Source organism: Solea solea, chromosome 20 (genome assembly GCF_958295425.1).
Source record: "Solea solea chromosome 20, fSolSol10.1, whole genome shotgun sequence".
Lineage (NCBI taxonomy): Eukaryota > Metazoa > Chordata > Actinopteri > Pleuronectiformes > Soleidae > Solea > Solea solea.
This window is the reverse complement of record NC_081153.1, coordinates 12,574,314-12,587,599: the sequence shown is the minus strand read 5'-3', so window position 1 is coordinate 12,587,599 and position 13,286 is coordinate 12,574,314. Positions and strand designations below refer to the sequence as shown.

Below are 13,286 nucleotides of genomic sequence, written 5' to 3'. Positions count from 1 at the left end.
CCCTCTCTCTCTCCTTTCTATTTATATTCAGCTTAATTTCACTTGAGGACTATTTTCTCCCTCTGACGTCCCCCTCCTTCCACATGTTGGCCCCCTTCTTCTTTTCCATTTCCGCTCTCCTTCCTTATTCACCTCCCATAGCTGGACGTGCAGGGGACGTCCACTCTGGGTATGATTCATTCTTTCATTATCGCCATTTGTGCATTCATTTTTAATTTACTACATGCCGTGTGGCAAACACTAGCGTCCGAGCCAACTGGGGTGACAGTGCACGGCCCTTCTCTGAGGGAGGAGAACATGGAGGAGCTCAACCCCAAACAATTAGCTGTCAAGCAGCTAAAGCTGAAGTTCCTGGAGGCCCTGCAGGCCAACGATGCCCAGCAGGTCCTGCAGATTCTGCACACTGGCAACCTAGACATTGACATGGTGCTGGAGGTAAAGGACCCCAGTATGGTCCTGGCATCCTATAAACAAGGTAAGGGGCAAAACAGAACTGGTCCTAATATGGTTGTCACCAGATTGTGTGCTTAGGCTCAGACGGATAAACATGGCAACATAGAGCAGGGAAGTGTGAGAAGATACTGTAAGATTAGACTTTATTGTCATTATAGTAGCTCACAGACAGACCAGCTGCATTAAAGACATTTGGAAATATATAAGAGCAATATGTGGGGTAGTGGCTAGCATCCATGCCTCACAGTAAGAAGGTCTCTTGTTCAGATCCCAGTCTGACCAAGGGCCTTTCTGTATGGAGTTTCCCAGGTGTGCATGGGTTTTACTCCGAATTCCTCCCACAGTCCAAAAACATGCAGAGTTGAATTGAAAACTCTGAACTGACCATAGGTCTCTGTATCTTGCCCCTGCAATGCACTGACGACCTGACCGTGGTGCACCCTGCCTTTCACCTAATGAAGAAAAATGCAGTCATATGACACCCAGAATGTCAGGGAAAAGACTAGTTCTGCCGTATATCCTCTAGGTGGTGTCAGAACCACAGGGAAGTAAACTGCTCTTAGATACCAGATACACTACAATAACATGGAATAACAGTATCTTGAGCTATCACATATATCTGCAAGAATAATACCACCACTTTACCTGTCACGGTTAACACTTTTGTTTCTCTGCTGTCGTGCAGGTTATTGGCTCCCAGAGTACAAACTGGACAACTCCTGGGCGATGGGCATTCACGTGTGCATGATGTACAACGCTGTGGAAACGGCACTGGTGCTCCTGGAGGAAGGTGCAGCCATTAACCGGATGCCCAACGGGAAGACCCCGCTGCATGTGGCCTGCAGTGTCGCCAACGCTGACTGTGCGGCCCTGCTCTTGGCTCGCGGGGCAAAGGTCAACAGCATGTCACTGAGCGGGCACACGCCACTGCACTACTGCATCACCAGCGAGTCTGTGGCCTGCGCCAAGCAGCTCTTCCTGAAAGGTGTGGAGGGAAGTATGCTATATGTACAGTAGATGGATTAAAGGTTCAGTGTGTAAGAGTGAGTGACTCCTAATCCTAATCCCATGGTAAGACTTCTCCTCTCACACTTTCCCAAGCAAGTCAGAGAACTACAGTGGCCTTCACCAGAAAGGATGTCTTTCTTTTTCTTCTTCTTTTGTTAGTGAGTGTCATATGAAAGGCTTATTCCAAGGCTACGGAAGCCACACACTTTCAATATCTGCCAATAAACCCCTTTTAAATGTTACACACTGGACCTTTAACTAGCTAAACATAAAAACATGTCAACTCCACCAAAAAAAAAATGCTCTTTTTCTTTTCCCCCCCACGGAGGTGCAAATGTCAACATGCCCAGTTACAACAATGAGGAGGACACACCGTTGCACACAGCTGCCAGATTTGGCGTTCCAGAGCTGGTGAGTCTATATCTGGCTCACGGAGCGTCTGTGGACGCAGTCAACGCTTTACAGGACACGCCTTTGATAACCGCAGCCTTCTGGGCTTTTGACTCCAGAGAGCAAACGTACAGCGAGGACCACCATCTTGTCTGTCGTCTCCTGCTGGACCACCAAGCAGGTACGAGGAGCCATTCTTCCCATCTCATGTAGTGAGTGAGTCTTTGACCAAAACGCTAGTATTCCCATTTCAGATCCGAACCTCCAAGAAGAAGACCATAAAACCGCTCTTCACAAAGCAGCCTGGAACTGCGATCATGTCCTGATGCAGATGCTGCTGGAGGCCGGAGCCAACACCAGGGCCATGGACATTAACGGCTGCGCCCCCATTCAGTATCTCCTCAAAGTGACTGATGTCAGGCCCGTGGCCATTCCTGAGCTCTGCTATCAGCTGCTGCTCAACTTTAACACCGCCAGGATTTACCCACCACAGTTCCACAAGGTGTGGGCAAATCACTACAACACATACCTCTACCAAGGTCCAATATGTTCATCCTGATATAGATTAACTTGTCATACCATCAGGATGCGTTACATTACATACTTACAACAAATGGATTTGGCCCTTTTGGCCAGATCCACAGTTTTTGTAGTATCCTGTATCTCGTATAGTCAATTATACAGTATGTACGCTGACTGCAGGTCTTTGTTATATCCTCCTTCTTCTTCTTCTGCATTCACATTGTTGGTTGTTCTCTGCAGGTGCTGCAGTCCTGCCATGAATACCCCAAAGTATTAGAGGTGATGGTCAACGCTTATGAACGTTTAAAGCCCACCAGGAAGTGGAGAGCAGCCATTCCTGATGCCTCCTATAAGGTAACACAGGGAAGTACACTTGTTTACCGACTCGTCAATGCAGATGTCTAATTCAATGCACACGGTCAAGACGACCAGGTGACATTCAAACCCGAACGTGCCGTGGTTGTGCAATTTCAGAAAAAAACGGATTTTCGTATACAGAATACACATTTAAAAAGCTTTATTTCTGCTTCCGCAGAGACATAAAGACTTCTATGACTCTCTGTTTGCTGTTTGCACCAACTCTCCTCGCAGCCTGCTCCACCTGAGCCGATGTGCCATCAGAACCGGTCTGGGTGGTTTCTGCCACAGAGGAGTATCACAGCTGCTTCTGCCACCTCTCATGAAGAAATATTTATTACTGGAACCTGACGGGATACTGTACTAATGGAGAAACTTTGTTTTATTATTATTTAGATGCTCTAATATATACTGTAGCTAGTTTCAAGAGAAGCATTAACTGTCAGTGGATTTTTTTGAGTGACAGGTGAGAGAATGGTCATTTTATTTTATTATTACATATTAAGCTGCCAAATTATTCACAACTTCTCTGCACTTTTTACATTTCTCCAGAGACCTTGTTTGGTTAAAGTGTCACTGTCTTTTTGGCTCTGTGGAGTTAATTTTTAATTTCTGCGCCGGCTCATTCTCATGATTCTGCTGAACAAACACTTGATAAAACCCTCCAGTGCACATGAGGCCACAGATGGCAAACACTCACATTTACCACCTGAGGCAGGAATAAGTATCATACGGTCTGAAAATAATTTCCGAGCAAACAAAGGATGAATATCACAGTGCACGTGATTAGTTTGAGGGGATTTTGCTGGTGAAAATGTTTTCTTAATCCCAACTTTGCATACTGTACTGGAGCAGCTCAATGTCCTGTGTGAAAACAAACCACTCCTGCGTTGAACGAGTAAACCCACAATATCAATAGTCCTCTTGCCTACCACACTGAAGGTGTGCCTTCAAAGGGGGGGGTCACCATCGCTATAAGACTGAATGTTCAAGGCTGGTGACTGAAGAAGACGTTTTTATTATTTGTAAAGCCAGACAGATGCAGCATGACACTGTCACCAAAAACAATGTTCAGCTGTGGTTCCAATATTTACTCTGAGTGAGTGAATAAAGAGAGGCTGGCTTGCTGTGTCTCAGACCTTTCATTTAACAAATTAAAAGATCTAAACGAAATGTCAAATATGTGCAACAGCAACACCTAGCAATTAAAAAATGTGTGTGTGTGTGTGTGTGTGAGAGTGGATGGTTGTTTGTCTCTGTGTGGTCCTGTGATGGTGTCCTCCGCCTTTTGCCCTATGTCAGCTGGACCTTGTTTGTTAATTTTCACGTGTTGGCGACGAGTGGCAAGAGAGTGCGTCTACTTTAGAGCAGCAGCAGCAGAGAATTATCGCGCGGGGAGAGGAGACACCAGGGTGACAATCAAGTTTGTTATGTGCGTTGCGTAGCCACGTTTGTGAATACACTGACGACACCATTGTCTCCAGGGACACGTCGTGTTCATCTTATGTCTCGATTGCTCACATTTCATACGTCACTTTTAAGTCTCTGTTGAAGCCGTGCTAGTCTACACCAGTTTTTCTACATCAGAAGATACTGACTATCGTTTCTGTTGCCTTTCAGAGTGAGTTTATTAACCAGTGCTGAAGTTGTTTTTGCTGCCACGCCATGACAAACGGAGAAAGTGAACACGAGTAGGATAGAGGACAATGTACGGGGACACTAATGAAGAGGCAAAACAGAGCATGACGGCCGGTGTTCTTTCCCGTTACTGTGATGGTGACAGACAAACAAGAGAAGAGTTTCCGACAACAAAGTGCGGCGTTCAGTCGGGGAGAACGTCGTGCTGTTTACATCACAGAAACAGTTTAATGTATACAGGTCTCACTTCTGCGGGGCCTCATGAAACCCGAGTGTTTTAAACAACGTACTGGAACAGGCGACTCTGAATGCTGCAAATCAAAGTATAGAGGCCGTTAATAATCACTCCACAGACTGCACAAGAAATGACATTCACTGGTCATTTTAATGATGAACCACAACTTCAGTACAAGGCCTTTGAGTATAAACAGTGACCAAAGCACACGTCTAAATCATTAAATATTAAATCGTCGCGAACAAGAGAACACGAGATAAGATTTTCAAAGGCTTAAAACTATTCAAATGGCAAAAAGAAAGGTGTATGACAGTATGATTTTAAGGCAAACTGAATAATGTGAACGTGTTGTTACAGATACAGCTCAGAACGTCCGCCTGTGTCGTTCCTATGTCTCTTACGGTGGACGCAACATGTCGACCTGTCAAAATACAGAAAACATGCAACACCAGTTTGAGCAGAAGAGGAAGCTGACACCCAGTCTCCCACAATGCAACATTTAAAAATGTTAGTAAGTCTTTACAACATGCACATGATAAAAAAACAACACTTCAACTTTAAAAACGTCCGTCTTGCATAGTCTCAAAGAATTTGACTGACTCCCATTCAGACTCATCTAAATACATTTTGTTTGCAATGGTACTAGAGAAGTTATATGTAAGTGGAAGTTATATGTAAGTGGTCAAACCAAAAATGTAAATTTCACCTCAAACATTGTAGAAACATGTTGGAGGAGTGTGTGGAGCAGCCTGTGGGTTTTGTTCCTTTTGTCTTTAAACTGCTAAAACTGGACATGGCTTTTTCACATTTAACCTACTGCACTAACACAACATTACCCAGCACTTGTTGGTCTTGCGATTGGGGAAAAAAATGGATATAAACACAAATATTAGTCTTGCTTTTTTTCAAACAGTGTAGCCACATTATTATAATTTAAGTATATTTAAAAAAAACTAACAAACCCACCCAAAAACAAACAGCACAATGAATGTGGCAAACTATTAATATTTGACAAACTGATTACTATAGGAAGCCTAAAATCAACACGTAATGGAATTAAGTGTGGTGAGCCTTTGTCGGCGGCTGACTAAATAATGTTTAGCTGTTCGTCAGTGTTCCCAAATCCACGTCCATAGCATCCGTCACCGTCTTACTCTTACAGCACAAATGAGCCGCTCCATGTCCTCCAGCTTCTTCGACTGTCCCATAGTGTCTTTAACTTTGTCCTGCACTCTCTCTCATGACAGAGTACTGTCGAACCTGCCCAGCTTCTTCGGTTCCTTGCTGGGCATGCACCAGTCATCCGCCTCTATGCTGGACTGGTAATGCCGTAAAGCAGACTTGTTAAACACGGGAAGTCTCTCCACAGACTCTGAGGACAAGGCCTGGTGATACGGAACAGAACATGGTAGAATCGAAAGTCGTCAGTGCTGGGCAATAAAGGCAATGTCTCAGATTTAAAAAACAAAAACAAAATAAAAAATACATTATACAAACATTTTAAACATGAACTTCCTCTCGGGGTTGAAGTGCCACCGACACAAACCTAAAATATGCTTGTGTACAAAATGGCTGCTGGTCCTTTTCATGTTAACAGTGCTTGGTGTCATCCTGTTAGTCGTCAGTGTTGCACCACTATGAAGTAAGAAAGCCCTAAGGCAGCAGTAGTGGAAGTTAAAGAGAAATAAATCGAATTTATTATTTATTTATCAGCCCTAACAGGAATATACAGGCTCTTGATTAAAACTCTTCTTAAAAACAGGGAACATGTGGTCAATGACAACTTGCAACTAAACGGAACAATAGTTGTGCAAATGTAGTGTGTAATTACTCTCCACTTGCCACCAATCCCTCATTGCAGTGAACGTAGGTTTGACATTGGGTGTAAAGGAGAAGATGTCCTCACCTTTAAGTAGATGACAGCTGAAGTACCGTAACCCTCCATAGAGTAGAGCTGCAGGTCTCCCTGGAAATACTTGGCATACAGGCGGGAGATTGGCAGACCATAACCAAACCCAGCCTGAGGGTCAAAGAAAATTACCAGTATAATTACCGATCAGGCTATTAAGGCCTAAAATATTAAGTTTAAACACAGAGAGTGAAAACTGTGACGTGTAAAGTTTAGTCTCACCAGAGGTGCGTTACGAGAGTTGTCTATGTGGACGGGACTGGGAGCCGTGGAGTACATGTAGCTGAAGAGACGTTCGATCTTCCTCAGAGGGACTCCACCTCCTCTATCCGACATCTAAAAATAAAGCAGATGACACTTCTCTTACTCTTCTGCCAGAAGAAACTTAGTCTGGCTTTGTTCATTTGGAACCTGAACCGGAACCTTGCTACAAAGACCATCAGGCATCTGCAACTTCTTCAAAATTCAGCAGCCAGAGTTTTAAAAAAGACTAAGAGATCTGCCCACATCACCCCTGTTCTCTGCAGTAATGCCCTCTGACCCTCAGAGGTCAGTGGAATTCAGATTATTTTCTATTTGAGAGTTGGTGGAAGGAATGCAGGGCTTACAGCACGTTGAGCTTAGAGGAGTGGATTTAAGGTGCATTCAAAGACCCTGGAAAATGTCATCCCTGCTGTAGGATCAATGGCATGTTGAGTTTAGAGGAGTGGCTTCAAGATGCATTCAAGAACTCTCTGAAATGTTACCACTTCTGCAAACACATATTATGCAGTCCACAAAAATTTTTTTTTGATTTGAGCAGAACTATTTTATTATCAGTACAGTCATTGATAAAACATTTATCAGTTTTGTATATTTTTATGATTAAAAATACAATGGGGAAGCAGCTTTTAGCCACTATGCAGCACAGCCATGGAATCAAAATGCCTGATGATTTTAGAAAAGTTTTTAAATCGAGACAAAACCTTTTTTTTGCTAACAATCTGAGTTCCTTTTTTTCTTGAAGTTTCTTGAAGTTTATTGAAATTTGTAAAAACATTTTAAATTTGTTTTAAAAGTATCTTTTTTTTGTCTTTCTTTTTACCGCTTTGAATACATTAAATATTCTTAAACCTTTGGTTTCTTTCATGCTTTTTTTTTTTTCACAATTTGGTCTCTAAGCTTTAAGATGTTCCCATACAGCACCTTGAATCTTTGTGTTTAAAACGTGCTCTAGGAGTAATATTGCCTTGCCATGTCGCTTAGGTCATCACTGTCATTTTTTGTTTAATCTTCACCTACCTTGATCGTGAGGTCCTCTTCGCCGAGTACAACTTGTACTTTGACTCGGGGTAACGTTGGACTCGTTTCATGGGTCTCGACTGTAGCTCGCATGGCGTTCTAACATGGACAGGACATGGATCAAATACGGAAGATAGTGAGTGGAAACATGGTGACAAAACTGTACAAGTCTCATTTCCAGGGGGAACTGTACCTTGAAGAGCTCAAACAGCATGTGGTAGAGATGGGAGGGCACATAGACAATATGGAGGGGTTGGCCCGGATTTTTACCTGTAAATCATTTCACATTGTAATTATTATTATCATAACAGTTGATACATTAAAAAGTGCCTCTTATACAACCAGCAACTATATGTTTTACATACATTGCAAAATACTTTGTGTTTAGTGGCTTTTAATAATGTCATATGGCACTGTATGTGGGAAAAACAAGTGTGTTTGACAAGCTCCTATAGTATCAGTACTTCTCTTATAATCTGCAAATCAGAAGCAGTATAAGCATAACCAAATCCTTCAGGGTATTTAAGTTTTGGTTCCCACATTCTTGTATCCTATGTTGTTCAAAGATTGCTGATACTAGCTCTTGGCAGGAGTGACTGAGCTCAGTTAGCAGAACATTTCCGAGAAAGATACAACATAGGCAGGAGAAACAGTTAAACCATGCATGCGTAAATTATAACAATAATAATAATAATAATGATAATGATAATAATAATACTAAAAAACACTTTAAATACATGACATACCATTGATTTCTCTGATTTCCATTTCAGGAGAGGTCAAGTAATACTGCTCACACAGCATCTTTGAAGTCTCATAGGCATCTGCATGGTGAATGAGAAGTTTATTGAGTGGACGAATTAGTTTTTCAAACCTGCTTTGTGTTGTGTTAGATTTAAAAATCAAACCACAAAGACTTGATAAACCACAACGAATGAAGACCAACGATTATTGGGTACTTCAAGACAATGGATTTCTCTAAAATGTGCGATTTCTGTACAGACAGAGTGGTGGAGAGCAAATAGAAAATCCTGTGTGTGTGTGTGTGTGTGTGTGAGAGAGAAAATGATTGATTACCTTTTACTACCTCCACAGCATCACAGCTCGGGTCAATGCCGCCGATATGTTTGGGATGGGCTGGGTTCACACTGCCGTTGAAGATTAATGCTGTGGGGCATAGAAACAAACACTTTGTTTGTGGTAAACAAAAAAACGCACTAGACTGAACACACAGCCTATACATTTATGAACATTTAGGTTCAAGTATATACAGTACAAAACAAACTTAGGTAGATGAAGTAGGGAATGCTGAAGGTTCAGTATCTGGGGGGGATGGGGGATCATTTGGTTTAGAATTGGCCTTTTGTAGGTGCTTTACACAGGCTGCCATCTTGTTTCTACAGCAGCCCATACATATAGTAGCTTGTTTTAAAGCTGAAACTTACATGTACTTAAACAACAACATCCTTTGTGGTTTGTTGTTGACATAAAGAAATGACAACATATGCTGTGCCAGAGCCAGCATATGTGCCAGAGCCACAATATGGATGGACAAGAGTTGTGAGTGTTACCAACTGTATTGATTAACTCACAGCCAATCACCAAGGGCTATACTGACTGTGCTGGTTTATGAGCATGCGTATAGAGATGCGGCTCATGTAGAAACGGTCCAAGAAGTATTGGACGTTCTGGTTGGTGATGGGGTCCACGCCAAACGCCTCCTTGTACTCCACCACACCCTGGGCCATGGTGGGGACCACATTGTTGTGCCTATTCCTGATGTTGACCAGTGCCTGTGTGAAACTGAAGGTGAAGACAACAATGATGGATGTGTGAGTATGCGACGGTGAGTAGTACATGATGTTCTTCAGTAGCACTGGGCTCACACATGCGTTCTAAACATAGCATAGCACTCATTTGCAGACCAGCGGAGCAATGAATACAAGGCAATCTTCCAAAAACCACAGGCATTTACAGTATACATGTGGAAAAATCGAATCAAGTTATCTTGTTGATTTATGTCTTATCATATGAATTTGGACTGGAATTATTCATTTCACATTACATTTCAATATAAACACCAGCATAATACTACAATAATCAGTAATATAAAGAATGAGTTCAATGGGTTCCCTTCTCGAGTGTCTTCATTCAAGAAGTAAATATTGACATTGATCCTGAATAAAAATCTAATTAATAAAAATAAAAGAATAAGACAAACAATAAAAAAAACACATTTGATTTCGCTGAAACTTTAAAGCCTTTACTATAATTAATCTGCTTTGACTCTGATGTGACGACAGCTGTTTCCATAATAGACATATGTTTTTTCTAGCACCTGGTGTAAATGTTTTTTTTTTTACGTACACATAAGCATTGCATGTGTCTTGAAAAGTGTTAGTTCATGACTTACTTTGTTAGGGCTTTCTTGTCATCTGGATCCTCCTCTAGAAAATCTATGAGGTCCAACAAACTCTGTGAATACCTGTTCAACACAAAGAAATACAGAGGTACTTATATATACACAAAAGCTTGTTTCAGTTTATCTAGGCCAGCAGACAGAGGCAACTCCAGTGCTGAGCTCACTCAGAAAAACTGGGTGAAAGGTGAACAGCAGTGTGGCCATGCTTTTAAGGAGCTAACTTTGTCCCTCAACTGACCTTGGAGTCTGGATTTTGTACTAAAGTCACACACACACATTGTAATAGGGTATTATCTGACAAATGTTTTAGGAAACTTGCCAGGAAAACATCAAGTTTTCCTCTCCTCTTGTAAACAACGTGATTGATAGTTTAACTTTTGCAGGAAACACGGGGCGCTGCATGGTCCACATACACAAGCTGCTGTAGCTCTAATGGAAAAGGTGGGAGTCGGCTAATAACCTTTACAGTCTTGTCTTGAAGACACTAAACATAATCAACACGTCTGTCTGCAGTTGAATACTGTGATCCGCAATAAGAATAAAACCCATTTCCAGAAAGGTTAGAACATTTTTTAAAAGCCCAAAAACTACAAAACTACAATATGTTATTTCAATGGCCAATATTCATGAGAGAATTGGGCTTGGGAATATTTTGGAAAATCCTTGTGACAAACACAGAAATGCAACCCAAAACTGTGTTAAGCAAAGAGGAAGCAATATGTCAACTGAAGGACAGTGGAAACATGTGCTGTGGTCGCACAAATCCAAGTTTCAGCAAGTTTGGGAGGGGGAGAGACAGATGTCATGTGACTGAACAAATGAGAGATTTTAGTTTTCACTGCAAAAGTGTCCCAACTTTTCTGGAAATGGGGTTTCTTATAATGCGCCTGTTTATTTTTTTTACTTTGCTTTTCCCAGTGTGAACTGGAAGTAAAAGGAGAGAGTGGTTGAACCTAACATGCAAAACCCTGTCGCATAGGTTAAGGGTACGGGATTCATAAAATCAAATGGAGAAAATGTTCTACAGTTGCACAGCTGAAAACAAAAAAAACCCCTGAGACATTTTTATTATTCCTCCTACAGAAAGACACTCCTGAGTTTATGTGTTTATTACCTGAACCAGGTAATAAGTGTGTGTACACAGGTGTGTACATATTATGCTGTTTGAGCTCTAAACAGCCTCAAAAACTGTGCTACATATGCAGAGCAAAACTTAGAGATGATTTTGTAATAGAATAAATCTATGCTAAAAAAGTATATCGCATGAAATAACATACAAACATTTCGACAGGAATAGCGAGACTGACAATCAAACAGACAGATGAGTGAGACAGGAAACAGAGAGTGACAGAGACAACAGGCATGCTTTCATACTATCAGGTGAGCATGTGGCAAGCTCACTCACTCACTCACTCACTCACTCACTCACTCACTCATCTTCTGCCACTTTATCCTGAGTTCATCAAAGTTGCATAGAGAAGGGATTAAAGACTGTCTCAGACTGTTTTTCCCACTCTAAAACAAGTTTGAGTCTCTGTAAAACCATCACCTGGAAACTTTGAAGATTAATGATAGTAGATATATTGTTGTTGGATTAAGTTTCGCTTAATTTAAAGATTAGAAAACACTACACAATTGTTGAAACAGAGACAGCACACGCTATCGTAATTATTTGCACGGTACACATACATAACGCTATATGAGGTGATTGAGTCGTTGCCCAGTAACACTAGTTATTGTTTACCCTAATTTCCCACTGCTGCAGACAGAGGTGCAGTAACAACAATTGCTTCACGCAGATTTAATCATTCCCAGAGTTCAGGGAGTGTGACTGTGATAAAAGAGACCCTACCAGCTGGTGAGGAGCTTAAGGGATGGAGTGCCGAGGAGCTTGTCAGGGAGGAAACCAATTTCCTTCATGATGTTTGCCAGCCTCACAGGAAGCTCCTGACGCAGGAACACAAACGAGGTCTTCTCACATGCATTGGCCGAGCCTGCAGTCACATGAGGGACAGAGTGAGAGAGAAGAAAGGATCCACCTTTGACCCCAGTCAGTCAAGAAAGATAAAAATATAACAGCAGCCTTTCACAATCATTAACACTACAGATTTAAACGGGTATTTATTTACATGGATCTGTTGTACATGTACATGCAAACAACATCTGTTAGTTGTGTATGTTGCATCAGTTTTTGACACATACTGCAGTTAACTCTGCAATAACAATACTCTATTCATATTTAGGCACTCAACCTTGAAGTCTTTACTCATTTATTTTCAAATCAGTGGCGTATTGTCAACTGATTTAACAAACTATCAATCTAAACATCAACCCTAATTTCATAACTACACAATTCACCAGCGATAATCTCTCTAAACCCTGGGTGTGGACTGTGTACACATAGGATGGAACAAATATACTTGAATATTACTGCAGTTTACAACGTCAAATGAAACATAAATGAGCTGAATAACGTTTGTTTTGTCCCTCATCCAATCAGTGATCAAAGTGGCCATTTTATTCTCCAAGTAATAAATGTCCATCTCTATTTACTGATGCTCTCTACACTTGTACGTTAGTTAATGCCATACAATAAGAATAACGTGAGTTGAGCAACAGACATTTGACTCCTGGTGTGTGTGTGTGTGTGTGGAGGAGGAGGGAATACTTGTAATAACATGCTGGTTACGCTTACCGAAGTCAATGAACTGCTTCATAGACAAGGGAGAAGGGGAGAACTTAGCAAACCTCTCCACTTGCTTCGGTATCCCAGCTATGGAGCTGTTTTTCATCAAAAACTGAGCAAACTTCATGTTTCCTGTCCTTCACAGACCCACCACCCCTGTCAGCGGGTCACAGATAAAAGCTTCACTGTCCTCGACACGCTCCAGTTTGACCAACGGGCCTAAAGCCACGCCAGGCAGCAAAAACACGCCGGTGAAGTGAGCATCTTTGCAGAGGCTGATATTACGACTTCGTCAGCTTCTCCGCATCTTGAGCAGCAGTTGTTGTGTCTCTTCCAAAGTCAATTTGAAGCACATAGGAATGTTTTGGAGGAGGAGGAGGAGCTG

General features: G+C 41.8%; 2 protein-coding genes across 4 annotated transcripts; one reads left to right on the top strand and one right to left on the bottom strand.

Moving 5' to 3' along the window:
• The first annotated feature begins 146 nt into the window (after positions 1-146).
• On the top strand, positions 147-3,247 carry asb4 (ankyrin repeat and SOCS box containing 4). Of its 2 annotated transcripts, XM_058618844.1 has the most exons (7): positions 147-169; positions 245-475; positions 1,139-1,438; positions 1,790-2,032; positions 2,106-2,353; positions 2,614-2,727; positions 2,909-3,247. In XM_058618844.1, the coding sequence occupies exons 2-7, from the start codon at positions 298-300 to the stop codon at positions 3,095-3,097; spliced, it is 1,272 nt and encodes a 423-aa protein (XP_058474827.1). In that variant the 5' UTR covers positions 147-169; positions 245-297; the 3' UTR covers positions 3,098-3,247. The 2 variants fall into 2 exon arrangements, with proteins under 2 accessions (XP_058474827.1, XP_058474826.1); XM_058618843.1 differs by having other exon boundaries at positions 149-475.
• Positions 3,248-4,734: 1,487 nt separating this feature from the next.
• On the bottom strand, positions 4,735-13,265 carry pdk4 (pyruvate dehydrogenase kinase, isozyme 4). 2 transcript variants are annotated; one of them, XM_058618845.1, is made up of 11 exons: positions 12,911-13,258; positions 12,068-12,209; positions 10,207-10,278; positions 9,412-9,596; positions 8,871-8,960; positions 8,540-8,617; positions 7,987-8,063; positions 7,794-7,892; positions 6,735-6,848; positions 6,510-6,623; positions 4,735-5,988 (listed from the first exon to the last, which is right to left on the bottom strand). In XM_058618845.1, the coding sequence occupies exons 1-11, from the start codon at positions 13,026-13,028 to the stop codon at positions 5,842-5,844; spliced, it is 1,236 nt and encodes a 411-aa protein (XP_058474828.1). In that variant the 5' UTR covers positions 13,029-13,258; the 3' UTR covers positions 4,735-5,841. The 2 variants fall into 2 exon arrangements, with proteins under 2 accessions (XP_058474828.1, XP_058474829.1); XM_058618846.1 differs by lacking the exons at positions 4,735-5,988; positions 6,510-6,623; positions 6,735-6,848; ... (1 more) ...; positions 7,987-8,063; positions 8,540-8,617 and having other exon boundaries at positions 9,386-9,596; positions 12,911-13,265.
• Positions 13,266-13,286: the final 21 nt, after the last annotated feature.